The 25163-nt window shown below is 42.6% G+C and overlaps 1 protein-coding gene across 3 annotated transcripts; it reads right to left on the bottom strand.

Annotated features, from left to right (window-relative positions):
• On the bottom strand, positions 1 to 25158 carry rinl (Ras and Rab interactor-like). 3 transcript variants are annotated; one of them, XM_084064127.1, is made up of 13 exons: positions 25123 to 25158; positions 24288 to 24346; positions 22570 to 22744; positions 14954 to 15059; positions 14027 to 14099; positions 11341 to 11429; positions 9199 to 9281; positions 8241 to 8475; positions 7435 to 7690; positions 5572 to 6056; positions 4275 to 4592; positions 3538 to 3669; positions 1 to 2614 (listed from the first exon to the last, which is right to left on the bottom strand). In XM_084064127.1, the coding sequence occupies exons 2-13, from the start codon at positions 24326 to 24328 to the stop codon at positions 2016 to 2018; spliced, it is 2592 nt and encodes an 863-aa protein (XP_083920253.1). In that variant the 5' UTR covers positions 24329 to 24346; positions 25123 to 25158; the 3' UTR covers positions 1 to 2015. The 3 variants fall into 3 exon arrangements, with proteins under 3 accessions (XP_083920253.1, XP_083920254.1, XP_083920252.1); XM_084064128.1 differs by lacking the exon at positions 25123 to 25158 and adding an exon at positions 24525 to 24799; XM_084064126.1 differs by lacking the exon at positions 25123 to 25158 and adding an exon at positions 24525 to 24799 and having other exon boundaries at positions 24288 to 24337.
• Between the last annotated feature and the right edge of the window lie 5 nt (positions 25159 to 25163).

The raw sequence follows: 25163 nt of genomic DNA, 5'->3' as shown, positions 1-25163 counted from the left end.
CTGAGTGTGCTACGCACACCCAATGTATGCATAATATATCACATGTGTAAAAGAAGTGTGTGATCGTCTGTGGGTCTGCGTAAAAGGCACCAAAAGGTGTGTGTGTGTGTGTGTGTTTGTATCTCAGACTGTATTCCTTCCTCAGTCGTATCCGCTGATCTGCTACTGTAGTGTGTGTGTGTGTGTGTGTGTGTGTGTGTGTGTGTGTGTGTGTGTGTGTGTGTGTGTGTGTGTGCGTGTGGAGGCCCAGCTGTTTCTGGGCTTGACATCCACATCAGGCAGAATGCCAGATGTCTCATTAGGCAAATTTGATTGGCTTGGTCATTTAGAATTCAGCAATGAGATGGTTCCATATGTACAAGATGCATGTATGAGAAGGTGAGAGTGTGTGTGTGTGTGTGTGTGTGTGTGTGTGTGTGTGTGTGTGTGTGTGTGTGTGTGTGTGTGTGTGTGTGTGCGTGTGCGTGTGCGTGTGTGAGAGTGAGAGATTTACATAAGAGGCCGTTATCTATAAGTATTTACATGTGTATGTTGCCTATGTATATGCACTCACATGCTTTCATTATGGCTTTGCATGTGTTTGTATACGCGACTACGCGGCCATGCATTTATGTGCGAATGAAATCTGTGTGGACATTATCTAATTTGTACGATGGAGTGTTCCAAATATAAAGTCTACTTGAGGTGATATAAATAGTTCTTTCCAGCACGTTCGAGAATAACAGAAAGATGTCTCAGTTCTATATCAGCAATAATCTCCTCCCTTACCAAGAGTCCACTTCATAACATTTAATTTAACAGTTTAACATATTCAACCAGTGTTGCTGCAATACAAAGGCTGCACCACCACACACATAACCAGTGTATAATGGGACACAGTAAAAGTACAGTAAACGTATCTTTTCACAAGGTGCAATGCTGCGCCCTAGTGGTCAAAATGGAAAACACATAAATATCACTGCATGTTGGCTGCAAGAAATACAAAATAATATAATGACGATGTTGGAATTTTACCGCTTATCCTAAGTTTAACTTTCTTGGTGGCCTTTAACAGGAATGTTCAACACAACTCATTACCTAAGGAGAGGATTGAGGTGGATTCGCTGCTACACGCAGCTGTAGAAAATCAAAAACATCCTGTAAGTAACACTATAGTATAAACCATTGGTACATCTTCAAAGGAATCCCTGAAAGCAACTGTACAAAAATAAATAAATATAAAATGTAAGTAAAAAAAAAATCTGTTATAAGACAATGTATTATACATTATTATTACTGTATTATATTATACTGTATTATACATACAGTCCAATTTGTTTGTTTTGATCAAATAAACAAATTGGACAATCGACACAAACAAACAAATCCAGTGCTCTGTGATTAATTGAACCATTCAGTGCTCCTCCACCCTGCGTGCCTCAAAAATATATATTTTTAGACCTTTATTGATCCCGCGGGGGAAATACAGTTTCCACTTCACCCAGCTGATGGCTGCTCAGATGGTCCCGATGAGCAACCTCGGGGGAGGTTGCTCATCGGGGGCGGGGGCGAACCGGGGATCTGATTACCAGACAGCTTCTTTACCCACTTAGCCAGTGGTTCTCAACCTGTGGGTCGGGACCCCCAGGGGGGGCCACCACATGATTTTGGAGAGGTCCCCAGATGACAGCGAAGTGACAATTGAAGTACTTTTGTGACCTTTTTCATACCTCAAAAAAAAAAAATGTAAAGAAAAGAAAAAGACCATTACTGCATCAAAAGTATATCAACAAACTATACTATAAAAACTGGTGAAACATTGGCCAAATTGTCAAATAATAATACTAAACCGAGTCAAACAAAATGTAATGCCTCAACTCCTAGGATTCCACGTGCTTGTCAGGGTGGGGCGTGCCCAGTTCAAATATGATTATTTTGGGGGGTCCCCAGTTCAAATATGATTATTTTGGGTGGTCCCCAGTTCAAATATGATTATTTTGGGGGGTCGCGGCCTGAAAAGGTTGAGAACCACTTCACTATGGCCGCCCCAAAGATATGTTGACATGTGTTGTCCACATAACAGATTGGCGGGAACTCCTGCGAACAGGGGCGTGCATGCTCTCCCCTACTGCTCCTTTACCTTCTTCTCCTGGCTCTCTTTCTTCGTCCTCCACTCCCTTCGTCTCATCCTCTCCTGCTGACCGTCCATCACTCCTCTGGGCCCGTATTGTCTTTTGCCGTGGTAGCTGGGTGGCCGGGAGTGACGGAACGTCATCCTGTGCTTTCACCACCTCTTCCCTCACCGACTCCAGAGTTTTACCGTCGTCCTCGCTCAGCTGCAGCGAGTCAGCCGCGCCACCGGAGGGCGCCGTTCGGGTGGGGTCACTTTCTCCATCCTGTTGACGTCCCGGTACTCTCTCAGAGCTCTTGTCGGCCCTCTCCCTGTACACCGACTGCCTGCGGATGGTCCGACGGTTCAAGCTGCGGCGCGACTGGTTGCAGTGCAAGGTGCGCCTGCGGTGCCATTGGTTGAGCGACTTCTGGGCCTCGCAGCTGAGCTGGCGGACGGCAAGCCGCGGTCGGAAGCTGCTTATGTAGTACAGAGAGGCGTAGACCGACGTCAGGTAGTAACCCCCTGTGGAGAAGAGGAACAAAAAACAAACAGAGTTATAAGGCCTTTGCAGACAGGGTGCGATTGGTCAGTTCAGTTTTTACCGCATGTGAAAAGACGCACGAATCGAACTGGGTTCGATTGAAAAAAAAACCGCAGCGCCGCAGCCACTTGCCGCACGGCAAATTCGGGGCCGGTGTGCATGAGGTCATAGAGAACCATGTGTTCTTTTAAAAAATGATATTGTCCGTTTTTTCCGTGCGAAAAATCGCACCCTGTGTGCAAAGGCCTTTACTCAGTGAGGCGGAGAGAAAACTTCAGGGAAAGAGTCGTTAACCTGTCGCTTGCCAAAATAACCAGTGGTGGAAAAAGTACTTGAATGTTTTACTTAAGTAAAAGTATCAATACTGCAATGTAGAAGTGCTCTGTGACAAGTAAAAGTCAGGAATTCAAAATTTGCTTGAGTAAAAGTACAAAAGTATTGGTATCAAAATGTACTTAAAGTACCAAAAGTAAAAGTACTAAATAGTTAAATAGTGATGCGACACACTGTGAGCTTGTAGATCGGCTATTTTCAAATAGCCTAGGTATAAAATAGGTTTAAAGTGGTTGATGTATGTTTTATAATGTGATAATTTATATTTGCAAAGTAACTAGTAACTAAAGTTTTCAAATAATTGTAGTGGAGTGAAAGTACAATATTTGGCTCTGAGATGTAGTGGGATAAAAGTAAAAGTATAGACAATTGGAAATACTCCAGTAAAGTAAAAGTACCTCAACATTGTACTTAAGTACAGTACTTGAGTAAATGTACTTTACACCACTGAAAATGACAGATTTTAAAACTGAAAAACGTGACGCATGGCCTCAGTGTGTGAGTGCTTGAAAGTGTAATCTTGTCTGAATAAGTGTACTAAGAGCAGCCCGTGTTTGGGGGTCTGTCTCACTCTCTCCTTGCAGCTGTGTGGGATCCAGCAGCTCCATCATGTAGTCGGTGTCTAGCTGTAAGGTGACCACGTCACTGCGAAGCAGAGTCCATGTCAAGCAGGGCAGGAAGTCGTCTGCTCCAAACACCGCACCTACAGACGAGGAGAGGAGAGGAGAGGAGAGGAGAGGAGAGGAGAGGGAATGTAATTTGACCTGAACTTGTAAATGTCTTGACCTGAGGTTTACACAGAGGGCCTTGACACAAAACAACTGGGCCAGTGACAGAAGCCAAACCCATAAGAGTCACGGCAAGACAAAGACTACAGAGCAGTAAGGGGGGGGGGGTTGAACATACTCAGTTCCATTGGGGGGATATCCCCCCCACTTTTGGGATGAAGAAAAAAGAAAAAGAAAAAACCTCCGACATCTACACTTCATGGAGTAAATATCTTGTACCGAATTAACCAAATTAACCGAATGAAAGTAACAAAACAAAAAAAAGTAACAAACACGGGGGAAAAAAAGGTTCGCGTCTGCGGATGGTCCGACGGTGCACGCACGCGTGCAGATCTACAAGCCCACAACGCCTCGCAGAGGCGTTGTGGGCTTGTAGATCTGCTATTTTTGGCTAAGGATAGGTGTAGAGGGAAAAAAGAGCAGACCAAGTCAACAAAAAAAAGTATAATTTACTTGAGCACCTGCCCCTCAAAATGTCTGTGCACGCCACTGACAATGAGACAGAAACATTGAAACATACCCGGGCTCGCGTTGCCGCTCATGCTCTCGTAGATGCTCTTGCAGGCCTTGAGCAGTATCTCCGCCTTCTTGCTGGGGGAGTAGGCGTCGTGCATGCGGCTCCACCTCTGCTGCATGCGCTCCAGGGTCAGGGCGTCGGGGACCCCGGCCCCCGCCGACCCTTCCAGCTCCTCCAGCGACCGCGCCTCCAGCACCTGCTGGTTCCTGCGGAGCGAGTCGAGGCTCCCGTCTTGGTCTCGGGAGGCTTGCAGGGAGGAGTACAGGTGGGTGGAGACGGGCTTCAGCGCCACCTTGTGGAGGGCCAGCTCCACCATGGTGTCTGCACAGGAAGGGGAGAAGACAAAGGGAAGGCGACGGCAGTCCATGTATTATTACATCTGGATGTCGCAGACACTGTAAAAAAAAAATGTATATAGGAGGAGACAATGCATGTTGTTGCTGTTTCACTGAAGTGCTAAGATGTTGGAATCCTATACAGAGCAGTGGTGGAAAAAGTACTCCAATGTTTTACTTAAGTAAAAGTATCAATACTGCAATGTAGAAGTACTCTGGGCAAGTGGGCAAGTAACAGTCCGGAATTCAAAATTTACTAGAGTAAAAGTACAAAAGTATTGTTATCAAAATGTACTTAAAGTACCAAAAGTAAAAGTACTAAAATGTTTGAAAATAGCAGATCTACAAGCTCACAACGCATCGCATCGTGACACGTTGTGAGCTTGTAGATCGGTTATTTTCAAACAGCCTGTGTATAAAATAGGACTAAAGTGGTTATTGTATGTTTTATAATGTAACAATTTATATCTGCAAAGTAACTAGTAACAAGTAAGACGCGCGAACGCTGGAAGCGAACGCAGCTTGACTAGCTGCTATATTTCAGCCACACTGTAGTAGTGCACTCTGGCGGCTGCACACAGGTAGTGCAGCTGATATATTTCAGCCACGGAGTTTCGAGTCACATGGGGGCGCGAGCCAATGAGAGCGTGAGTCACATGGGGGCGCGGCTGCACACATACTGCACACAGACAGAGACACAAGCCGAGCCGAGTGTCATAGTAGGCTCCACTTGGGCGGAGGCCTCCTTCCGCGTTCGCAACTAAAGTTTTCAAATAATTGTAGTGGAGTAAAAGTACAATATTTGCCTCTGAGATGTAGTGGAGTAGAAGTAAAAGTACAGACAATTGGAAATACTCCAGTAAAGTAAAAGTACCTAAATGTTTTACTGAAGTACAGTACTTTAGTACTTAGTAAATGTACTTAAGTTACTTTACACCACTGATACAGAGGGAGCTCTCTCTCACCTAAGTCTTCGCCCGGCGTCTCCACCATGGTGTCCAACAGCGTCTGGACCTCCGGGTGGTCCAGCAGGGTCTCCTTCACCGCCGTGAGCGACGACCTCACCTCCTGCAAGAACTCCAGGCCTCTGACCCCACCGGGGTCGAGCCCTCCCCTCAGCGTCGTCTCCACGAATCCCCTCACGGCCTCGGCGAACGCCCCGCCCCTCCGCTCGCCCAGCTCCTGCACCCGGATGCCCAGCCTCTTGTTGTGGCACACCAGCCCGCCGATCGCCTGGCCCACCGCCGAGAGGCGGTTCTTCACCTTGTTGGCCAACCGCTGTGCGGACGGGTGGAGGGAGGCGGGGCTGGACGTCAGAGGGTCCGGCTCGTCCTGACTGTCCTCCATGCTGCTGATGGACAGGGAGTCCAGCTCCATGCTGGAGCGGGGGTCCAGGGAGGACCGAGACCTGGGTGGAGGCAGCCACACGCCGTCCTCGATCCAGGAGACCCTGTAAAGCACAGGGATTTTTTTTACTCCTTTATTTTTCTATTAACCATTTTAAAAGGGATATTTCACTTTCAAAAAAACTTTTGGTCATTTTATCGTCTACTCAGGCTTTTGTGAGCCCCCCAGACCGTTTTTAAGTTGCTTGATTTAGTATTTAGATATTTGATCATCATTTTATCAGACACCCCCCCTTCCTATACAAACCCATTATAACTTCAAACTCTGACTCACCCTGCCCTCCTAATACGTAAGGGGGACGTGTTTTTTCGATTACTTTTTTCATTTATTTTATTAATTTTTTTTATGTATTTGATCTTTTTCATTTTCCCCAAAAAATATAAAAAATAAATGAAAAAGGTTATAAAAAAAACACGGCCCCTCGCGTATTAGGAGGGCAGGGTGAGTCACTAGAACCAAGGACGGGTGTTTTTGACGAATCTAACATGTTAAAAAAGAGTTTGAAGTAATAATGGGTTTGTATAGGAAGGGGGCGTGTCTGATAAAATTAATATCAAAAATCTAAATACTGAATCAAGCAACTTAAAAACAGTCTGGGGGGCTCACAAAAGCCTGAGTAGATGATAAAATGACCAAACGTTTTTTTTAAAGTGAAATATCCCTTTTAAAGGTAGGGTAAGTGATTTTCTTTGGTTAAAACACGTGTTAAATAGCTCTATATTCTGATAGTACTCATTGCTACTGTATAGAGTGTTTGTTCAGTAACAGGAGTCTCCATGTCTCTCCAGCTCTTTAATGAACAGAAAATGTATTTTCAGCTCGGTATGCCAATTTTATCAAATCAGGATAGAGAACTCAGTCAGGATACAAATTAAACAAGTGAAATTTGACGTGATGACACAAAGAAATGAGGAAACAAAAAACTGAACTGGAACACTATAAAAATGAAGCTGATAAATGGGTACTCCTGAAAATGACAGAGGTCCTGCAGCTTGATGTAGCTTTTATTTACTTCCAGAGATAATACTTTTTCTTTTGCATGTATACCAACACAAAAGTGTTGGTATAAAAATGTACTCAAAGTACCAAAAGTTAAAGTACTAAAATGTTTGAAAATTGCAGATCTACAAGGTCACACCGCGACGCGTTGTGAGCTTGTAGATCGGGTATTTTCAAATAGCCTAGGTATAAAATAGGGCTAAAATGGTTAATGTAATAGTTTATCTAGTCACTAAAGTTTTCAAATAATTGTAGTGGAGTAAAAGTACAATATTTGCCTCTGAGATGTAGTGGAGTAGAAGTCAAAGTATAGACAATTGGAAATACTCCAGTAAAGTAAAAAAATACCTCAGAATTGTACTTAAGTACAGTACTTGAGTAAATGCACTTAGTTACTTTACACCAGTCATCTCATCCCCTACCTGTAAGGGGATACGGTGCCGCTTGGAAGCTGGAGCTCTGAGCTCATATCGGAGGACGTCACCCTGGGGGAGTCAGGGGTCGAGGGGAGGCTCCCCATGCTCCCTGACCTCAAAATGGAGCCGGAGCTGGAGGAGACGGAGTCTCGGCTGGGCCGTCTCAGAACCACCCCCTCTATGGTGGTGGTGGTGGTGGGTGATGATGTGGGGGTGACGGTGGGCTGGTGGGAGAAGCCCTCTGACTGGGCTCTGGTTAGTCCTGGAGAGGACCAAACACAATGCTGCTGTGACCACAGAGGTATAATGAATAAAGAAAGGGAGAGCCTCTTGACTCGCAATTAAATAATATATCTTTGCTGTCGGGGTGGGGGGGGGGGGGGGGCTTACCGGGAAGCCCTGATTTCATGGGGATTTTTTGTTTTTGGCGGCGTCCTTCACAATGAATGAAGAATTCAAAAAACGAATTAACAGCAAAACTACGGTGCATCACAAATTATAAACTAAAAAACAACTCTCACTCTCACAGTATAATGCAACTGGATACGAGACACTTAAAAACCCTTCCAGTGTAAACAGTCTTGCGTTGCGTTCAACACCAGCTGAAAAGTTATTCAGCTCGTAGTTATAGTTATCATATAGTTTTGTTTCTGTTGTTAATTTTGGAGCCCTATTTTCTTCAATTCAGCAATTTGGAGCCCTATTTTCTTCAGTTCAGCAAGCATTTTCTCTGTTTTTCATTCACCGAAATGTCAATTAATACACCACACCCGGAGAGTAATCAAAAGGAATACCAAGTAATACTTCCTTACCTGAGCTCTCCGTGCTGCTGTCCAGAATGCCCTGATCCAATGAGAATGCTCGCTGCTGGTTGCGTAGCCCCGAGCCTCCCCATGGCCTGGCGGTGCTGAGCCGGCGCTCCCGCTTGTAGGTGCTCAGCTGTGTGGAGAGCTGAGAGCTGATTGGCTGGCGTGCGAGCCAATCATCTCCGTGCTCATGCAGGTAGAGCGGGTTGATGACACACATGGCCCCGTTGGCTGACGTCAGCTGAAAACACACACGCACACGCACACACACACACACAGCTGAAAATGACTTGTATGTAATGTTTACTGTTATCTGTGGTATTCACAGATAACACACACACACACACACACACACACACACACACACACACACACACACACACACACACACACACACACACACACACACACACACACACACACACACACACACACACACACACACACACACACACACACACACACACACACACACACTCGTAGGCCTGTCACAATTATTACATAATTGCCTAATCGCAATTATTTGAGATAATCACAATTATTTTGCATAATCGGCGTAATTGTTTCCATGTTGAAAAATGTTCATACATTTTAAAACATTTCCAAAAATAGCAGAAATAGCTGATCTACAAGCTTACAACACAACACAAAGTGACGTGTTGTAAGCTTGTAGATCAGCAATTTCCGTTATAAAAATGTATATATTAAGTTATTTGTCATATCTGCCCTGTGCAATTTGTGATTATGAAGTCTAAAAAACAAACAGAAATAAAAATTGTATTTCTATGTTCCAATGTTGAATGCCAACACAATTGAATCGTTAATCACAATTATTTGTGTGACAATTAATCGTCATCTTACATTTGTAATCGCGACACGCACGCACGCACGCACGCACGCACGCACGCACGCACACACGCGCACACACACACACACACACACACACACACACACACACGTATACCTGTATTGAACACATGACAAGGTTTGGCTCCATGTTGGTCATGTGATCGTTCTGTGGGTCAGAGTTCATGCAGAGCCAGGATTCTATGCAAGAGAAGATTCAACTATAACAGTGGTTCTCAAAGTGGCGTCCACCTCAAGGATCCTCAGGGGTCCTTTGAGGTGGCTCCAAGTGGACCCTTACAGTTTTTTTACCCCCTGAGAGTGTAAAAACTTACCAAAGGAATTTGTACACTCTCTAATGGGTGTTATTGTTACGGGTGTCCTTGAAATTTAAATGTTTGAGAACCACCGAACTATACTGACATAATACTTGAATTTCCCAGCTGACACTAGTAGAGCTGAATGTGACAACTTCAAACATTAAACTATTATTTATGAAGACAGAATTGTCCCAAGAATAAAGTTGAGGAGTGACTAGGTCCCTCCCTTATGGAAATAAAACAATGCAAATAATTTTGTTTACAGCATACAGTAAAGTCACACTGCCATATGACAACAGTATTACTATAGGCCAAGAACACAATACACAGTATTCATTAATTGATTGATTGATTGATTTATCCATTCGTAACCCTGAGATTGTACAAATGTAACCAAATGGACCTACGAGTCCAACTAGGAACATAAAATTATTTTTTTGGTGGATTTTGTTTCTGTGTGGTTCAAATTAGGTTGTGTGTTGGGAATGTTCCATCAGTGAAACACTGTGTGCGTGCGTGCGTGCGTGCGTGCGTGCGAGAACACTCAAGAGTGCTACCTTGGTTTGGTTTAGCTTGTGATGTCTTTACTAACATCCCAAATACCCCTGATGACGTTTTTTGTCACCTGTCACAAGGAGGTTCTGATTCTGGATACATCTACACATGAACCAGGCTTTCCAAGATAAGCATTCTAAGTACCAACCGCTACTAAGAATCATAACAAACCTTGGGTACAGATGCAGATTCTCTGTACTCATATTTGGAAGCCTGGGCCATGTATATAAGCTGACCCAGCTGACTTATGGTCTAGCAATCCAGCGATTGCTAGACCACGAGTGGCCTAGCAATCGCTGGCATGACAAAAAGCAAAGCCAAACAACTTGCGAAATATTGCTCTGTTTCAGCTGTTATAGACCAATTATTTGTTTACTAACATTGAGCCTGGACGCACAGGTGATTGTTTCACGCAATCAATTCCCAACCTGTTTCGGGGTGCACTGGTTTCAGCACACCCCAACCCCCTCTTGTGTGTGTGTGTTGGCTAGTGAGACGCGTCCTAACGAGACCTGATATAATGGGTTTCGTTGCGCGCATACTGGCTGCACGCAGCCAGTATGACGTCGTCTGTTAAAGGGTCTATAGGCAGTTTGTCTGTGTGGAGGAGAAGTTGTCAGACATGCGTATCCTTAGGGACCATGAACTATCAACCCCTTTATATTTGTTTCCCTGTAAATTAATTGTAATTTGTGGATTCAAATAAAGAATTAAAATGTGTGTGTGTGTGTGTGTGTGTGTGTGTGTGTGTGTGTGTGTGTGTGTGTGTGTGTGTGTGTGTGTGTGTGTGTGTGTGTGTGTGTGCGTGTGCGTGTGTGTGTGTGTGTGCGTGCGCTTGTGTGCGTTTGTGTGTGTCTGTCTACCACTGTACATGTGTGGGTATTTGTGTATGAGAGTGGATTTGTACATATACTGTATATCGTCTCTGTCGGGTGGACACCATGTCCAAAACTGTTACTTTTCAGGATTCAAATTCAAAAATGGCAAAAGTATCAGATCTACGTTTCGAGCTTGTAGATCTGCTACTTTTGATGCTTTTTGTGTGACGCTGTAGTATGATCAAGTAGTAGGGCATTAAATGTACCAAAAAAACACAAAAAGTTAGAATATGGAGATAAGAGGTTTCTGCCCAACAGCAACGATGTACAGTATCTGTGTGCATGCAGACTTTCACATGAAGCACGGGCCAGTAGGACATTACATTACATTACATTACAGTCATTTAGCAGACGCTTTTATCCAAAGCGACTTACAATAAGTGTATTCAACATAGGTAGGGAACGAAAACTACTAATCACCAGAAGTCTTAAGTGCATTTCCTGCAAAAAACAAGCAACCAAGAGTATACCTAGCGCTAAGGTAAAAGGACAGAGAGGAGAACTCACCAGGTTCCTGCTGAGAGAGACGAGCGTCCGTCTGCCCCGTCACACTGTAGACCCATGATGGGATGGACAGACACACAGACAACACATCCCTGAGAAAAACACACACACACACACACACACACGCACACGCACACGCACACGCACACGCACACGCACACACACACACGCACACGCACACGCAAATGAGACAAAACAGAGCTTCAGGTGATTAAGGATAAGGATAATTCCTTTAACAGGTCCGTTCATGAAAGTCCTTGCGGTCTTGTTTACAATGAGGGCCTGTGAGCAATTAGGGGTTAAGAGTCTTGCTCAGGGACAAATTTCATTTCAGCGACACATTTGCTGGCCTGGCCTGGAATCGCACCTGGGGCAACCAGGGCCTCTGGCTCCCTAGGCGGGCTCACTTACCACTCAGCTATGGCCGCCCCTGGCGGCTTTAGTTAAGTCACAGGACACATTGGGAAAGCAAAGCACTAGTGTGATTTAAGCAACACTAGGGTGGGGTGGCCCGTGTTGACGTCAAGCTCTCTGTGAAACACATACATTAATCGGGGCCAACTGTTTTGCATACATGCCTGTACTACTGCTATTGAAAGTGTCTAAGTGGAAGTACAAGAAGTACAGCCCAAGGAAGTTACATTGATACTGTGCAGATCTGGTTACATTCCCATTAAAACCTGTGTCATGAGGGTTACTTCTGAGGGAAGTACATACAACGCAAGGTCAAGCATTACAACTCAAGGCCAGTGTTTCCCAAACAACGGGTCGGGACCCATCGGGACCCATTTTTATGGGTCACAAGTATCACTTTTTTTTCATTTCCTACATTTTTTCCAATTATTATTTCAAAAGATTTTCAAGAATCTTAAACAATAAATAAATCTAAGAATAAATATACACAAATAAATCCTTAAAAATAGCAGATCTACAAGCTGACAATGCGTCGCTTCGCATTTGCTATTTTCACTATAGAGCCTATGCGTGTGACATCATCGTACCCGGAAGTTATGTGGGAACGCCTACTGAGTGGCAAAGAACTACTTTCTGGCCTTGACAGCCCATACTTCCAAACAGAAAAGTCCTGTCTGATTGTATTAAACTATGTTAAACTAACCAACATGTTTTTGTGAGGGTATTAAAATGTTTTTCCAATAACTTTTTTCATTTATTTTATTTAACATTTTTATAGAATTTTATTTTTTTCATTTTCCAAAAAAAATATTAAAAATAAATGAAAAAAGTAATTGAAAAAACACGGCCCCCTCACAAATAAGGAGGGCAGGATGAGTCACCAGAACCAAGGACGGGTGTTTTTGATGAATCTAACATGGTTAAAATGAAGTTTGAAGTTACAATGGGTTTGTATAGGAAGGGGGCGTGTCTGATAAAATGAATATCAAATATCTAAATAATGAATCAAGCAACTTAAAAACTGTCTGGGGGGTTCACAAAGGCCTGAGTAGATGATAAAATGACCAAAAGTTATTTTGAAAGTGAAATATCCCTTTAACTACCCTAGGAGACATGGGGAGAACATGCAAACTCCACAGAGAGTAGGCCCTTTCACCAACCCCACCAAGGTATGGGCGCTGATGATGCAGAGGAGAAGACACGCCCCCCAGCGCCCACAGCGTCGGCTGGAATCCCGGCGGGAATCGAACCCAGGACCTTCTAGCTGTGAGGTGACAGCGATACCGACTGCGCCACGCCACCATGCCCCAAAGCGCTCGTTTTAATTAACCCAACGTCCTGCTGCCTCCTGCATTACTGTATGTGCAATTTAGAAACAGGTGGTAAGCAGGACCGCTTGGAGTGATTTCCAACGAGCGCTTCCAAACTCCTATGCTGGGGGGGGGGGGGGGGGGGGGGGCGTGTCCCGGTGGAAAAGTGACGCATGTGCATACTCTCTATTAAATATTTAATCCATTATTTAATTAATTCAATATGTTTTGTAAGTTTGTCTGGGGAAACACCAAGTCTATCTTTTGGGTCTCAATCTAAAACGTTTGGGAACCAGTTCAATAGACCATTGGTTCTCAAAGTGGGGTCCGGGGACCCCCAGGGGTACTTGAGGGGGTTCCAGGGGGTCCCCAGCTAAATGATGGACAGGAACCAAATGGACCCTTATGGGTCTGTAACTCTGAGAGTGTACAAATGGAACCAAATGGACCCTAACGGGTCCATTTGGTTCCATTTGTACACTCTCAGAGTTAAATTAACAATGATTTTACAATATGAATTGGGCTCCCAGAGACATACATGCCATTAAATGGGGGTCCGTAGCCTAATGCATGTCAAACTGGGGGTCCTTGAAATTAAAATGGTTGAAATCACTGCTAGAGAGCCGTAAAAATCTTCTCTTATGGGGGGTCCCTGGCATATCTTTTCAAATGGGGGTCCCGCGGTCTAATAAGTGTCTATTTGGGGGTCCTTGGCACGAAAAAGTTTGAGAACACTGCTATAGACACTAGTTCTTACCAGGCTCTTCTCCTTGTGAGATGAAAAAAGCCAGGGAACAAGGTTACTGAGAATCTAAGTTCTCATTAGACCAGCCCTTCCTATTCAATGTTCCACAAATGAAGCTTTTGGTTCTTAGATATTCCATTATTAGAGATTAAAAGGCATGGTTCACACACATGGTTCACGTATATGACCGATCAAAGTGTCTTAATCCAGGTTTACTCACCTGGTCAGAGAGTAGAAGAGAACCAGCTGAGGCAAGTCTGAGAAACCTAGATGAGACTGAGACAGCTGGAAGGCTGTGAGAGAGAGAGAGAGAGAGAGAGAGATAGAGAGAGAGAGAGAGAGAGAGAGAGAGAGAGAGAGAGAGAGAGAGAGAGAGATAGAGAGAGAGAGAGATGAAGAGAGAGAGAGAGAGGAGAGAGAGAGAGAGAGAGAGAAGAGAGGAGAGAGAGAGGAGAGAGAGAGAGAGAGAGAGAGAGAGAGTGGAGATGAGAGAGAGAGAGAGGAGAGAGGAGAGAGAGAGAGAGACGAGAGAGAGAGAGGAGAGAGAGAGAGAGAGATGAGAGAGAGAGAGAGAGAGACAAGTTGTACTTGTAGTTTTTGTCCCCAAGATGTGCATTGAACAGACACATTGCTAAAACCATACTGCCGGTGCTGATTTGGTACCAGGTGTATGCCTGTACGCCAGTGGTGTAAAGTAACTAAGTACATATACTCAAGTACTTATATACTGTACATATACTGTACTTAAGTACATTTTTGAGGTATTTTTACTTTAGTGGAGTATGTCTAATTTTCAGTATTTTTACTTCTACTCCACTACATCTCAGAGTCGATGCGACACATTGTGAGCTTGTAGATCTGCTATTTTCAAAAGATTTTTATGCATTTTATACATTTGAAAAAAAAAAATGTGCATAATGAGTAGCCTACTTTCTACTTTTGGTACTTTAAGTACATTTTGATTCCAATACTTTTGCACTTTTACACAAGTACATTTTGAATTACAGACTTTTACTTGTAACAGAGTATTTCTACTATTGCAGTATTGATACTTTTACTTAAATAAAAAAAATAAAAAACATTTTTTCCACCACACTGCTGTATGCATTAGCACATTTGCATGATGCGTGTTATGTACGGTCCCTACCTGCAGGGGTACGTTGTTGTATGGGGTAGTCAGCGACCTCGTCCCCTGTAGACACACACAACAGACTGGGCTCAGACCTCTCGGCGTCCCTCACAGCCAGGAAACTCTGGAGAGAATCACAGAGACCACACACACAGACAGATGGAAGTTGTTAATAGCATTATGTCCGTGTAAGAGGTGGTAACGCACTGCGCGCTTGTCAAACAGGAACATGTTTGGAGTATTACCACAGACTGGCTGCCAGTAAAACCCACAAGGCTTGGCATTTTCCTTGGCTCCTCCTTGGCCACACCCACACAGCAAATACAGTTTAAATGTTTCAAATTCTAGAAGAATTAGCTGAAAATATATTGGAATTCTGGACATGCCTACAGGGGAGACGATCTATTATGGGAACTGGTATGAGCAAAATTCTATTTCCAAGTCCCAAATGTATATACAAACCTATTTTTCTCACAGTGTGAGTAAGGTGTGTGAGAGACAATGGAGGAAGAGATACAGATATGCAGAATGGAGGAAAACTTCCCCCTCCAGGGGCATAGCGGCAGGCGGCAGCTCAGCCAGTCAGCACACATACCACATACAGTAGACACCCGTCTAACCGTCAATCGTAAGGTTCCAGATGACATATGTCACATCACCTCAGCCACAAATGCTTTGGAAAATTATTATATGAATGTGACCAGTTCTGTGTGTGTGTGTGTGTGTGTGTGTGCGTGCGTGCGCTTGTGCGAGTGTGCATATATGACATACACCACAGACACCTTTTCTAATGAGTATTTTGTGCCCTGTGTTCCAGTGAATGGAAATCTAATTTTAATTTTGTGGTATCAGTTTGCTGAAGGACGTTTCCTGTTTCAGAATGACAATAGCCCATACCCCCCCCCCCCACGCTCCCCTCGTAGAGAAATGGTTTGCTGAGATCAGTGAGGAAGACCTTGACTGGCCTGAACAGAGCCCTGACCCCTAACCCCAGCGTGGCATGAACAAGGCCAGGGGGGTCCTGACAACACCGACCCCAGGGTGCTCATGGCATGCACAGGGCCGCTGGCAGCAGTGTTCCCGCCAGTGTTGATTTTGACAGCAAATTTTGATTATGTTTTAGTCATAGTCTTTTGAATAAAATTCCATTTAGTTTTAGTCATATTTTGGTCATCTGAAATGTTTTGTTTTTGTCTAGTTTTACTAAAATGTATGTTGGCGGTGCCTTGATGACATCGTAATGGCTGATCTTACACTTTGTTTGGTTGCATGCTAAAAATAGCCGATCTACAAGATCACAACGTGTCACAGCGCGAAGCGTTGTGAGCTTGTAGATCGGCTATTTTCAGAGCGCAACACCCGAGCGCAACCAAACATAAAATGACTTGTCTTTTAGTTCTACTGGATCTCTTCTACACTCGTCCAACTAACATTTTAGTCTAGTTTTTATTTGTTGACGAAATTATCAAATATATTCATAGTCTTGATTTTAGTCATCATATATTTCTATTTAGTTTTCGTCAGTGAAAAAAGGTAGTTGACGAACATTTTTTGTTTTAGTTGACAAAATCAACTTTGGTTCCCGCACCTCTTCAACCTCTCTCTGAGGCTGAAGAAGGTGCCCCAGCTCTGGAGGACATCCTGCACTGACTGGTGCCCAAGAAGGGACGCCCCAGTATTCTCAGTGATTTACAGGCCATCAGAGATTGGACCTGCAGCACCTCAAGCTCTGTTTCTTGCACTTTAATGTGCTTGAACTGTTCCTACCTAAACTGCTGTACATAGAAGATACTGTAAAGTTGTTTACATAAAGTACTGTGGCAGCTACTGAAAAAAAACGCTGTTGGTGTAAATATAATACCAAGATCATGTGCACGTACGCTGAAGTTCTTTTATTTGCTTTTTAACCTTTTTTGAAGCCTTGCCCCAAATGCCCAGACGCTCACCCCCATTTTTTCACGGACCAGTGGTTCTTCTATTCTTGTATTTGTTTTACTGACCCTAATAAGTTTAGGGTTAGGGATAGTTTTACTGAGGTTACGTTTAGGAACAAGGCTAGGTATATGAATATTTTACTGAGGTTAAGTTTAGGAATAAGGCTAGGTTTAGGTGAATACTGCCGGGTTTCCCCCGGGGCGACTGTGTTTTGGGGCGAGCGTTTTGGTAGTCACTGGAGGAAGTGCAGAGAGAGAGAAATGTCAAATGGATATGAAACTAGGACAATTAGCTGACCCCAAGTTCATTATCGGGTGAGTACAAGCAAGCGTTAACTTATATTACAACTTTTAATGCTTTTAATGTATTCATCACGACTGCTTTGCTGTGGTGCTTTGTGGTCGAGAGAGAGAGAGAGAGAGAGAGAGAGAGAGAGAGAGAGAGAGAGAGAGAGAGAGAGAGAGAGAGAGAGAGAGAAATAGTAGAAAAAAACCTTGGTGTTAAATTGGCAATTTTTTCCAAAATGTTAAAAAAAGAGGAAATGTTTGGAAATGTTTTTTTTAAGTAAATTAAAATATACATGAGTAGAACATGCTTAAACATTCGACAATTAAGGTCTAATGTTTCAACAATTGCTATAAATTGCTACAAAACCTGTATATCCAGTCATTTTTCACATCATGTATACTTTACATTACTTATTATTATTATAATTATAATGATGTACCGTGCATGTATACATCATGTATACTTTACATATAAGAACATTTTTCAAATATTTAATTTTTACATAACATTTTGGACAAAATAGACAATTTTACATGGAGGTGCCCAGATGTCCCTAGTGCCCACCTATCCTGTATCCAAATAGACTATTAGCCTTCCCCATTCCCTGCCTATGGTTTCTGGTAATATTATTGACCACTTATTTTGTATGTCCGTGGGAAAAATCTAATTTTGAGAAAATGTCCAAAAAAAGCTGGCATGGTGGTGACCCCTGGTTGTGACGGTCCTTCTCTCAATATAAACTGATGGTCACTTGACCATGAATGGCCATGCTCTCTCTCTCTGTCTGTTGGGTAGAGCGAGTTTGCTTTATATTTCAAGAGTTGATATTTCAAGATATGTTTGCCAGCCTGCAGATGGATGGATTATGCCATGCTATATTGATAATTCTCATCACCAAATGCTGTCATATCTCGTGTGAGTAGCAAGTACTGCATATCAGACGTGCTGGTGAGCAACACCGGCTCCCCAAGGAACCATGCCGTCACCTTTCCTGTTCAGCCTCTACATGCTGTTGTAGATGTTCTTCTACATGAACAAACTGAACATGTTAGTGAAGAAGACAGGGGGGGGGGGGGCGGGGGGGATTTCTGAAATTCTTTAGAAAAAGGTTTGACATTGTGGTGCCTGCTATTTTCTTTGTGTTTGTGTTATGTTAAGGTAGCCAAGCTGCCAAAACAATGTGTGGTTCTCATGGATAAAAGCTAGTTTAAATCTCACGACTGAAAATGTCCTATAATGTGCGATTTGTGAAACCGTGTTAAAGGATCCCCCACACACACTAGCGCCGATTCCTAAACAAAGAACACATTATGTACAATTAGGATGCTTTAGTAATATTGTTCCTGCTGTTCTACATACTGCCAACCATGTGAAGAAATCACAGATTCAGGCTTTAACCTTTGCTTTTACATGAAATATCCGAGACGATTAAGATATTATGGAAGATACTTCTGAACATATTGCTAGTTTAACCACTGCAAATGTTCTAATCTTAAAATAACCGAAAACAGCCTTTCTACAAGCTCTCAATGCGTCGCAGACGCATTGAGAGCTTGTAGAATGGCTATTCTCGCTGTGCAACATGTTTCCATAGAAGACATGCTGGCTTCTATGGAATCCAAATGACTGAAATCAGTCTTGGCGACTGAGAACTTTAATCCATGGGTTCTACACAAATTGTATGCTACAACAAATGTCAACTGTCAGAACCTCAATAAAAAAACTTTGAAAAAAAGAAAGAAAAAGGTTTGACTTTCTTAAAACTGCACAATGTAACTTTCTTCTTCTACCCTGGATTTGAACCCGGTTTCCAGCGCAAGTACTGACATTTATTTGTTTACCATTGAGCTAATAGAGCCTGCCTGCTTGCTCAGGGGATAAATTGAATCTTGACCATCAGGTCAGATCCCGTGTCTAGGTGAGACATGACCTTTGACACGATCTAAATGTCTCAATAGAAGAGCAGGGAGACAAAATACAACCACCCCAATTGTATACGTTATATCGTATTAACATACTCTACTATACAGATTTGACTAAATTACATTGTATTCACAAAAGTTACATTTAAGTAAAATAAAATAAAAAATGTTTATTTTTAGTTTTGGGGAAAAAAAGGGATATTTACTCACGGGTCTGTGACCCAAAAACAACGGTCGGCAACAATGTTGGATGCCACTGGGGGATCTCGCTGTCTCTCTCTATTTTGGAAACAGTGAGTAAACTAGAGACCTATAAAACTAGAATAGAATAGGCTGTGTGCTGAGACAGCGTGGTTAAGTGAAATGATACTCATACAATGGTGTTACACTTTTAGCAGCCAACTGCTGCAAAAGGTGAGAAAGTATAGAAATATCTCACCAAATGCATGCATTTGAAATGTACACACACATACACATGCACGCACGCACGCACACACACACACACACACACACACACACACACACACACACACACACACACACACACACACACACACACACACACACACACACACACACACACACACACACACACACACACACACACACACACACACACACACACACACACACACACACACACACACACACACACACACACACACACACAGAAGAGGAAGTGGGTTTTATTCTCGGCACGCTCAGAAATAAATGTGAGAAGCAGGTTCATATAAGGTAAGTCACCAAGCCAAAAGCATCAAACACATGCAGGCAGCATTGCAGCTCGTGTGTAAGAGAGGCACATACCTGTCGATCGCAAAAAATAAACTCAGCAACCTTCACCTGTTCAGCAAGTTCAACACTGCAAAGCCAAACCAGACAGACTGTATAGAATCTATGCAAAGCATCCCCAGGTCAAGGACAACACCACCACCTTTATTAGGTGCTCATGCTGTCTTCCTGTGGTTCTGTACAGAGAAAAAGGCATAGAAGCCAGTCACGTTCTATTACCCCATACTCACGTGTCAGTGGCTTGTATGCCTTTGTCTCAGTAACTATCTACATATATATAGGCCTAGCACTCATTCAATTAAGAGCTGTTTTTTAGACAAGACTTATTTAATACCTCCCCCTTACCATGCATTCTGTTTATTTTCCTTTGCAGTAGTAACAGGAGGCTATCTGTATTGTAACCTTAAATGCTAAACACATCCTTTTATACAGTAGTAACACCACTTCCCCATTAACCTCTGAAAGCAGCGCTACAGTATCTGATGACCAATGAATAAGGAACTGCCTTTAAGATGGCAGTTGAAAGAGGCAGCTTTCTAGTTTAACCACTTAAACACTCTAATCTTAGGAAACCGGACCTGCGTTGCTTACTGTGCTTGGACCACTTTTTGCTCTCTACACCACATTTCTTTGCCAAAAATAGCCAATCTACCTGTAGATCGGACGTACACGCACACGCACACACACACACACACACACACACACACACACACACACACACACACACACACACACACACACACACACACACAGCTAGAGTGTTACATATTTGCTGGTTCATAAGTTGGTTTGTCAGTTTTTGACCTTGGTTCTGTTATGTTTAAGTTCTAGCTTATGTTTGGCATTCATGTTTTATGATTGTCCATTGTTGTGCTTGTTTGTGTGTGTGTGTGACCTTTGATTTATTGATTGAATACTTTATTAGTCAGAAATGTAAACAGAACATGGTACAGTCAGACATTAAAAGGATAACACAAAAAAGGTCCTGGGTACTTGTTTTCTATTTGACCTATTACTGCATTTGATAGTGCTGTATTATGTTTTGTTTTTTCTTTAGTAAAATCTTCATCTGCGTCATTCATGTATCCTGGGTTTGGGTTTGAGTTTTGAGTTCCTGCTTATGGGGGCCTAACACCAGTTCCTGACAATAGGGTTTAAGTTGTTAAAGATGTACACACCCCATCCAAGCAAGACACATTCAGGTTGGCACTGACTGGCATTCAGGTTATAGGAAAGAATCTACCACTAAACGGACTGTGGCATGCGTTTCCTGATGATAATGTCACAGCAATGTACGTATGTGTCATTAAAAACTGTCACACCAAGGAGCATAACATTGAATTATGACCTCAGCAGTGTCATAAATGAGTAAAGGTTCCAGATTCAACAGGCACTTCTTATAAACCAGCACCATTTCACACCACCACTAATCTTACACAGGTCCCTGGCAGGAATTGAACTGGGCATGCAGTAATTATATAATAGACTATTTATAGCACCTTTCTTAAAAGGTAGAGTAACTGATTTTCTTTGGTTAAAATAAGTGTTAAATAGATCTGTATTCTGATAGTAATCATTGCCATAGAGTGTTTCTTCAGTAACATGTCTCTCTAGCTCTTTATTAACAGAAAATGCATTTTTAGGTCAGGATACCAGTTTAATCCAATCAGGATAGAGAATTTAGACAGGACACAGATTAAACAAGTGAAATTGGAAGTGATGACATAAAGAAATTAGCAGACCATGGCAACAGACAAATTGGAACTGGAACACTATAACACTGATAAATGGGTACTCTCTCCTGATTGGAGAGACAGGGAGACTCCTGTTACCGAACAAACGCTCTATAGCAATGGTTACTGTCAGTGCTTTAACCTTTTAACAAAAAAACTTTTGTTTTAACCAAAAGATATCACTTACCGGTCACTCAGATTGTCTAAAATGTATGATATTATAAAATAGCAGATCGACAAGCTCAACGCATCGCATTGTGTCTAGATCTTTTATGGTTAGTTCACTGGGGTATCCCAGGGCTCTATCCTTGGACCGTTCCTTTTTTCCGTTCACACCAAATCTCTTTGCCAAAAACTGCAGATCTACAATCTCACAACGCAATGTGTCGTGAGTTTCAGTTCATGAGTTTCAGTTCATGTGGCTAATGAGCAGAGACCTACTGAATGAGAACAGTCATAAAAGAGACTGAGAAAGACAACCGACCATCTGTCTAACTCAGGGGTGTTCAACAGGGGGTCCGGGAGCCCTAGGGGGTCCTCAGACTAACTACAGGGGGCCCGCCAAATCTTTGTGTGGTGGGGAACATTAGCCAAAAATAGCATATATACGCGTTATTTTCGGAGAGTCGGTGTAGAGGGAAAAAGAGCAGACCAAGTACAGAGCAAACTAAATATTGAAGGTTTAAAGGTTAACTATCGGAAAATACACATCAACATGAATCCAGCTATCTATGAAATCCATGAAAAAAGTTTAATCTGCAACACAATTTTATACAGTATGTAGTGTGGGTCCCTGCTTCATCTCTCTCAGCTAAGGGGTCCTTGGCCTGAAAAGACTCCTGGTCTAACTTACTTACTGACTGACTGACAGGCAGGTAGGTTGGAGTGGACAAAGAGACAGGGAGGTCAACACACCCTGACACATCGACAAAAACGATTCCAGAAACACAGGGAGAGAACTCACCCCAGCAGGCGTTCCTGAGAGTGCAGCGTGGGCTCTCTCTCTGTCCCAGGGTGCCGCGGGGCACCAGGCGTCCTGAGAGCCTCTCAGTCTCTCCAGGACGGGCAGGAGGGACGGCTTTCTTCTGCTGGTCCTCCACGGGATAGCCGTCGTCCCATTGACCGGACTACCGAGAGGCCTGGAACCAGAAACACGCACCATTACTCTAGACTGGTGGCATACAGAGATCCTGCCATATAAACTGCAAAAAACACTACATGCAGCCCTCACACGTACTGTATGTACGTGTGTATGTATGTACAAAGACCAGCTGAGGCTGATAAGACATGAGCTTGGGAGATTCCGAAAGGCAGAAATCTTCTCTCGAGCTGCCATGTGTAATTTCTACCATACAATGATTGTAAGTGTTCTCATACGTTCTCTTTTATTTCATGGCATGGTAATATACAGTGGTGGAAAAAGTACTAAAATTCTATACTTAGGTAAAAGTACCAATACTGCAATATAGAAATACTCTGTTACAAGTAAAAGTCCAGAATTCAAAATCTACCTGAGTAAAAGTACAAAAGTATTGCCATCAAATTTACTTAAAGTAACAAAAGTAAAAGTACTAAAATATTTGAAAATAACAGATCTACATGTTTTGTAATATAATAATGTATATCTGAAAACTAATTAGTAACTCAAGTTTTCAAATAATTGTCAATATTTGCCTCTGAGATGTAGTGGAGTAGAAGTAAAAGTACTGGAAATTGGAAATACTCAAGTAAGTACAAATGCCTCACAATTGTACTTAAGTAAATGTACTTAGTTACTTTCCACCATTGGTGATGCTACACTCGAAGACAGTCTGATATGGATCGTATTGTAAAGCCACAAGCTAAATCTCTGGTTTAGATTCAGGATGAGATGTACCGTAACTGCTCCATCCATGCATGATGCACAAGATCTGTTTAAACTCACACAAATGGAGGAAAAAGAACACTGAGGATTTCACCACGTGAGCAGGTTACGCTTATTGAGAGCACTGAATGCTGGTCATTGCTAAACTGAATATGTCTTGAATGGATGGAGTGTGTTCATTTTTTACTTTACTTTGTTGTTGTATTAAGTCATGTCTGTTCTTGTTAAATGTATCAGCCATCCAAATTAATGTGTACGTGTATGTACAAATATGACAAAATAAAGCAACCAAACAACCAATCAATTAAATAAGCATTTGTTTCTTTCATCACTGTTTTGGACAGTCAACCAGACCTTTTTCTTTTTCTTTGAAGTTAATAGAATCGCAATTGCGTTATTGCCAAAGTATGACGTTAGTACAAATAATCGTCTGCATCTGGTGAAACATAAGTGATGCCTACCCACTGATGATTACAAGGTACTGTACATGGGCATACAGAAGTCAGCATATGTAGAACGTCAAAAACAGGAATTGAAAAAAATCCCAAAAAGGTAGCACATCCCAAATTTCAAATTAATGGAGGACTAAAGTGCTCACATTTCCACTTTTTCATTGCCACACACCAATAAATGAACACATGCGCGTTTCGGCTTAGAGCCTTCATCAGAGCATAATGCTCTGAGCACTCCACTGAGAAAGCGCTCTTTTTCTTATTTAGCATAAGTAGAATGTTTCCATCTATCTTGGTACGGACATTCACCTGGAATCGGGCGATTACTGGCCAAATGGCAAGACTGCATTTAGAGAAGCTACTCACCTGTTTGAACCTCCCTTCTCCCTCTCTTCAAAGCCTCGCATCTTCCCTGGCTGCACAAACTAACAGTCATGTACTGTATATATTATCAGCACGCAGATTTCATGCATTTACATAGTTTCAATAAAGAAACAAACTTGAAATATAGATTTCATGTCCAACATTCAGACCAAAAACAACTAACATACAAACGCTAATAAAACATGTTGATATACTGATGAAATACAGGTTAATACTTACACGTGGTGAGCTACAGTATCTGCTACAGAAGTTGTTCAAACAAGTCTCGCCCTTTCCTAGTCTATTCTGTTCCACATGGTGCAATCGTTCAGAAAACCCATCGTCTCTGCCACGTTGCTTAACAGCTCAGAAGCATGTCTGTTGCCAATACGTTGGAAGGCAACAACAACCATTTCACGTCTATCAGTGCAGCTTGATTTTTTTATTTAAATGTTAGTTTTAATGCCTTCTCGTCATTTCAACGCTCGCCTTCTTCTGTGCAGGCTGTTGTGCTCACGCTGTCATTCGAAGTTTAAATTTTCCTCACAACACTTGAGACATGACCCATTTTTTACACTCCCTCCCCCCTCACATGTGGTTAACCTAACTGAGCAGCCTCAGTCAAGTGAAGCACACACAGTGACAGCTTAGTTATCTCAGAGTCTGAACTCACGTCTTTCAACCTACATTGTCTCCAGCACAAACATAGTACAGATCTTGGGAGTTGAGAACTGAGAAGACGTGTTGAAAATGTTAAAAGGCAGTATGTGTTGTTTTAAGCACTCAGATGTTATCTTGCAGGTGCAAAAGAAACATGTAGACATACTACTGTACATACCTCAAAATGAGAAATTAGAAGCAGGCCCAGATGAGAAATAT

The sequence above is a fragment of the Gymnoscopelus microlampas genome (genome assembly GCF_963454915.1).
Source record: "Gymnoscopelus microlampas genome assembly, chromosome: 8".
Classification (NCBI taxonomy): Eukaryota; Metazoa; Chordata; class Actinopteri; order Myctophiformes; family Myctophidae; genus Gymnoscopelus; species Gymnoscopelus microlampas.
The sequence above is the reverse complement of the archived record's forward strand: the minus strand, read 5'-3'. Positions and strand labels throughout refer to the sequence as shown.

Bases quoted from the DNA above. Each gene is read 5' to 3' on its own strand.
- rinl (XM_084064127.1), bottom strand. From the start codon at position 24,328: ATGCGAGGCTTTGAAGAGAGGGAGAAGGGAGGTTCAAACAG. The intron at 15,060-22,569 runs GTGAGTTCTCTC...GATTCTCTCCAG, and splicing joins TCTCAGGAACGCCTGCTGGG to AGTTTCCTGGCTGTGAGGGA. The intron at 14,100-14,953 runs GTAGGGACCGTA...TCTCTCTCACAG, and splicing joins ACAACAACGTACCCCTGCAG to CCTTCCAGCTGTCTCAGTCT.